At 28.7% G+C, this 5,368-nt stretch overlaps 1 protein-coding gene across 2 annotated transcripts; it reads right to left on the bottom strand.

Moving 5' to 3' along the window:
- Positions 1 to 383: 383 nt before the first annotated feature.
- Positions 384 to 2,520, bottom strand: LOC110626090 (GDSL esterase/lipase At5g03980). Of its 2 annotated transcripts, none has more exons than XM_021771834.2 (5): positions 2,247 to 2,520; positions 1,897 to 2,112; positions 1,655 to 1,803; positions 1,292 to 1,565; positions 384 to 752 (listed from the first exon to the last, which is right to left on the bottom strand). In XM_021771834.2, exons 1-5 carry the CDS (start codon positions 2,455 to 2,457, stop codon positions 535 to 537), a joined length of 1,068 nt encoding a protein of 355 aa, XP_021627526.1. In that variant the 5' UTR covers positions 2,458 to 2,520; the 3' UTR covers positions 384 to 534. The 2 variants fall into 2 exon arrangements, with proteins under 2 accessions (XP_021627526.1, XP_021627525.1); XM_021771833.2 differs by having other exon boundaries at positions 2,208 to 2,518.
- Positions 2,521 to 5,368: the final 2,848 nt, after the last annotated feature.

The raw sequence follows: 5,368 nt of genomic DNA, 5'->3' as shown, positions 1-5,368 counted from the left end.
CTTGAGGAAGAGTATTAGAGAAGTGAGAATCCCACATTGATAAAGGAAAGGAGAAAGGAATAGTTAATAAAGTGAAGTGAGCCAATCCAAATTGCTTAAGGATATTTTGAAAAAAGCCACCACATCAAGTTCAACTAAACCCCATTATGGGGCTCAACACTCTCACCACATGTAGACTCGGACCGTTTTCAAATAATGACATAAGGAGTCATAATAGAGTCCTTGCTTCACCTTTGACATTGTTATACCAATTCTCTGTCATCTCCTTTTCTAAAAGCAATAGTGGACTGGCATGATTCATTTTGAATGTACAAATATGGTTAAGGAATTATACCCGAAGAATTATCCCAGGGTAGCATAAATCATTAAATAATTTTTTAATATTAGAAAATAAATTAATATTTTATTAGTAAAATTTGAAACATTATGTTTTAATAATTTTTTACAAAAATGGACTAATTTGATATCAAATCTAAAAGTTTAGGTAAATTGGACATCATCGATCCCAAAGTTCAAAGGAAAAAAATGGGATCTCTATACACCACATTGAAGTTTCTGAAAGATGTCACAGATGATCCATGTTGCCAAGTGACGGTAGGCCTCTTGTGTTAAATGTATCCCATCCCAACTGATATGTTGCTGAGGATTTGGACAAACAGGTACACCAGAAGCTCCACATCTCCTTAAAACATTATAGTTATAATTACCTCCACTTCCACAGCAAGCTTTTTGCAATGAGTTGGGACTGAATCCTATTTAGCGTCAAACAAGTAAAACTATGTCAATTTCATTTTATTTGTTGATAAATCAGATTAATACAACTGACAGATAGCATCTTTGCTTAGCTATGCAAAAAAAATAAAAAAATAAAAAATAAAAAAAATAAAAAATAAAAACAGATATTTTTATATCCTTGTCTTCAATTGTATCCCATTTCTTAAAATATTTTAATTTTTTCTTTAACCAAAAAATTGATTGACTGAATTGTCTGAGTAATCCAAATATCAAAATATATAAAAAATATTTTTCGTCAAACAAACGAAACCTAATACAAGACCCATACTCAATTTATGACTTGTAGTAATGCTTAGTGAAAAAACTCACACCTCTTACAAAACCAAAGAGTCACATCTCTATGTCAAGAGAAAAGCAGAATATAAAATTAAAGGTCTGAAATTGCAGCAAACTACCAGTCTATCCCTTGAAGAAGAGCATGTCAATTTCAATGAAAGTGTAATTTGTTCAAGTCCTATTTATATAGAAATTGACAAGATGACTGCTAAAGACTTACCTAGCAATTGCGCATTTTGCAATATCCACTTGTAAGCATTGTAGAAGTCACCATATATGATAGTTACATTTGGATGCTCTTTTTCTATTTTTTCAATGGCTTTTTGGAGGTGTCCATTGAAGTTCATTGAAAGACTATTTACTTCTTTCAAGCAATGAAATTCATCATATGCATTACTATCATTGGTGTCAAATTCTGTAAGAAATGCAGGTAAACAACCCATAGGAAGATTTCCAGGAACTACTATTCGAGTAGCACCATAATCAATAACTCTCTGCGAGCAAAACCAATTAAAATAATTACACAAGTAGATCCACTAAAGAAAATAACTTATAATCACTTCTCAAGAAAATTTTAACTCACCAAAATGGCATCTTTGATTGCTTTGACAACATCTGACCTAACGGACTTTACCTCATCTATAGTCTTACCTTCCAACAATGAATAGATATAATCATTACCTCCAATCTCTCCCACCAAGAAGAGAGATTTTTCAAGTTTCTTAGAACAATCTGTCAAGCATCAGACGGAAAAAAGACAAAACATTAATCAGATAACTTGTAAATAATCTACTGAATTTTATTATATCTAGTTAATATATTGACCTTGTCTGCTATAGCAGGTTGTGTTGAAGTGAGATAACATCCAGCCAAGTTGTACAGTAAGAGAACTATTAGTAACAGGAGGAACAAGACTATACTTCTCTGCTAGAAATTCAACAGGCAAGGCTGTAGAACCAGCAACTGCAAAGTTCACCCCATGACTGGTACTTGCCTTTGGATTTAAGTAGGCATCAAGAAGAGGTAAACCAGCTGATAATGCTGTGAAAGCAACTTATATAACTAGAAAAGAAAAACACATTTTTCTAATAAAGGAAAAATTTAGGAAAAATGCATAAAAAGAAAATACTTCTCACCAATATAATCAATCATCAGCAGGCCATTGGAGCATCTACCTGTTGCTTTCTTGTAAAAGTTTTGGCCATAGGGAAGCCTTGCATAAGCAGAAGAAGGGTTCTCTATGATGACATTTCCTGTATCTGATAGTGAATCCCCAAGTTGATATATTGCTTCAAACTTACAAGCCTTGAGAATATGTGCAATAGATCCAAGAGGAAGAACAAGGAAGAAGAGGGAGTAGACAAGCACAAGTTTGGAGGAAAACATTTATGATCGATGGACAGAGTAGATTAGATTGCCCAGAGTTCATATAAAATCATGAATTTTGTGATATATTGACATTTGGCAATTAAGTCTTGAATTTTACTGTAGACGTGGACCTGTTTTACCTTTTGCTATCAAACTTATTGTATCTTTTCGAAAAGCGAATTTCGAGACGCATGACTTTCAAAAATGTTATAAGAGCTGCAGGACTGTCACAAATTTTAATATGAAAATTATATCGTTTAGAAAGTCAATTTTATATTTTAATAATTTTTTTTAGATATTTTCATAATTTTGCATATTAGAATTTTATTTTTATTATAAATAGTCTCGCTCGATTATTAGAAACGCACTTTTTATAATTTTTGAAGAATTTCAATAAGACTATTTCAGCCTATTCTTTATCTTATATCGTATTAACTAAATGATATTGGTTAAAACTCTTAACAAAATCTAATTAGTTATTTATTTATATCAAATCTGGTTATTTTCTAATTCAGTGTAGCATTAAAAAAATAAAATTTTTGTGAGCGATGAAATTTAAAATGTAAATCATATAAGGTAAGTGGTAAATTATATAAAAAAAATTAAATGTGAAAATTTAATAAAATTGTTTGTTTGGACTCTATTTGTTTCTAAAAATTATAAAAAAAATTCCAAAATTTCAGAGATTAAAACACTAAAAAATTATGTCAATAGAAAATATTTTTTAATAAAAAAAATTAACCCATTTTTAAAAGAATTACTTTATCTTTTCAAATTATTAAGATTATTTTGGGAATTTAAATAATCTTACGATAATATCATTGTATTTTTTATATATAAATTTGTTAACCTACATTATATATTAAAATGATATAATTTATGTTTTTAGAAAATAATTTTTTAAAAAATATAAAAGTTATTTTTTAAAATAAATAGAGATTTTTATTTTATAAAAATGAGGGAGTAAAATATTAAATTCACAAAGGACGTCCTATGTAAGAAAAATCAAGTTTGTCGGTTTAATCTGTCCACGGATCGGCGACGATGGAGACAAGAGACGCAATTTCGACTAAAAAAACATGGAAAAAAAATGTAAGACGCAATTACTAAAGGGCCCACTGATGTCCTGATCGATGTTAAAAGCCGCACAATATGTTTACGCCCATTATTGCAAAGCTTCATTTAGCTTATTTTTATTTTTATTTTTATTTTATTTGAATTAGTTCACAAATTTTAATTTTAAATAAAAGAACTTTTTTAAATTAACTTTAGAAAACAAGAAGTGTAATTAAAAATTGAATTGTGAGATTTTTTACTTTTTTTAAAGCTGGTAAATCGCAAAATTTATTTAAAATATTTTTTAATTGAACTAAATTTAAATTCAAAAGTTTTAGTCTAATTTAAATTAAAAAATAAATATGAGCAATAAATACATGAATAAAAAGCACTCCGAGACTTAGTCTGGTGGAAAGTGTATCCTGTTAAACTTGAGAGGTCTAAGGTTCGATTTTCCCAACCCCTATTTTAAAAAAAAAAATACATGAATAAAAATAAATATTTGGCCATTTTATTGCATTGTTATCTAATTCCTTTTTCATTTATCTCACACGCTTTTTTTATTCGTTGATATTAGCATATGGGAGGGGTTTTCTCAAAGATAATAAGATTGTTAAATCTATATCCTACATATGTTTCTTAAATATCTTTCTCATATATTTTGCATCTGTCAATAATTTATTAATTTTTAAAAATATTTCATAAATATTTAATCGGCGCACACCATTAGATCTTAAGCATAATATCTTGAGTCAATTTCAAATACATGAATTAATTTTTTTTTTTTTATATAAGAAAAGAAAGAATCAATTACAGATCAACTACAACTTATTTTTCATTGTCTCGTAAGATTAAAGACAATAAGACAGAAGACGGAGAGATAAAAACTTCTATTTGAACTCTAATTCTGAATGCCATTAAATGCTATCAAGACAAAAAAGTCTACACATAAATTGAATTCTCTTAAAACATATTAAAAAATACAATATCCATTAGTTAGACCTAATTGTGAATAGCAGAATCTTGTACTACAAAATTCATTTAGTATTGAAATAACAAGCGAATTATCGTATTTTACTTTCAACTCACTAAAATTCCACAGTTTAATAAACTTGATACTAAAATGAATAATTTGTAACTCATTGCCAAAAAAATAATGAAATCTTTAATCCACTAGACGTCGTTATCTGAAAAGAAATCTTCACCAGTAATAAAATTATATTTTTAAAAAATTATCCAAATGAATAAATAAAATACTAGCACATAACATTCTATTAATTTTAACTGAACGGTTTGCAGATGTTTGGAAATCATATAGCAAAGATTCTATGGAAATAATAGCAAGAGAGTGGAATGGACATACCTGAGTTGGAGCAAGTGAAAAACTATAGAAATATTAACTAAAATCAGCGGCTCTAATAACGGTGAGAATGCCGGTGAAATGACAGTGGAAGAGAGTGCGGGTGCGAATCGCTATTTGTGAATGAGCTCACACCAAGGATGATTGTCGCGATCAAGGGATGATAGGGTGGACGGCGTCAGCGGGCAATGGTGGCTGTAGCGTTGCAATTGCCCTAGACCAGGGATGGATCTATGAATGGTCCAAGGGGACCAAGGTCCTCCTGAAATTTTCCAAGTTATCTAGAGAGATTTAAGTAATTTTCCTTTAACTAAGAAAAATTATTATTAAGTCCTTTAATTTTTAGAAAATTTATTAATTCACTTTTATTTAAAAATTACCTAATTAAAAAATTTTTATATTTTATAAAATCAAATTTCTTAGTTTTTATGTGAAAAAATTCATTAATTTGTATTGAATTTATATTACTTAATTTATATAATTTTAATTATATGTATTATTTAGTCTCTATAA

Source organism: Manihot esculenta, chromosome 11, assembly GCF_001659605.2.
Source record: "Manihot esculenta cultivar AM560-2 chromosome 11, M.esculenta_v8, whole genome shotgun sequence".
In the NCBI taxonomy this organism is placed as follows: domain Eukaryota; kingdom Viridiplantae; phylum Streptophyta; class Magnoliopsida; order Malpighiales; family Euphorbiaceae; genus Manihot; species Manihot esculenta.
This window is presented reverse-complemented; position numbering and strand designations above follow the sequence as displayed.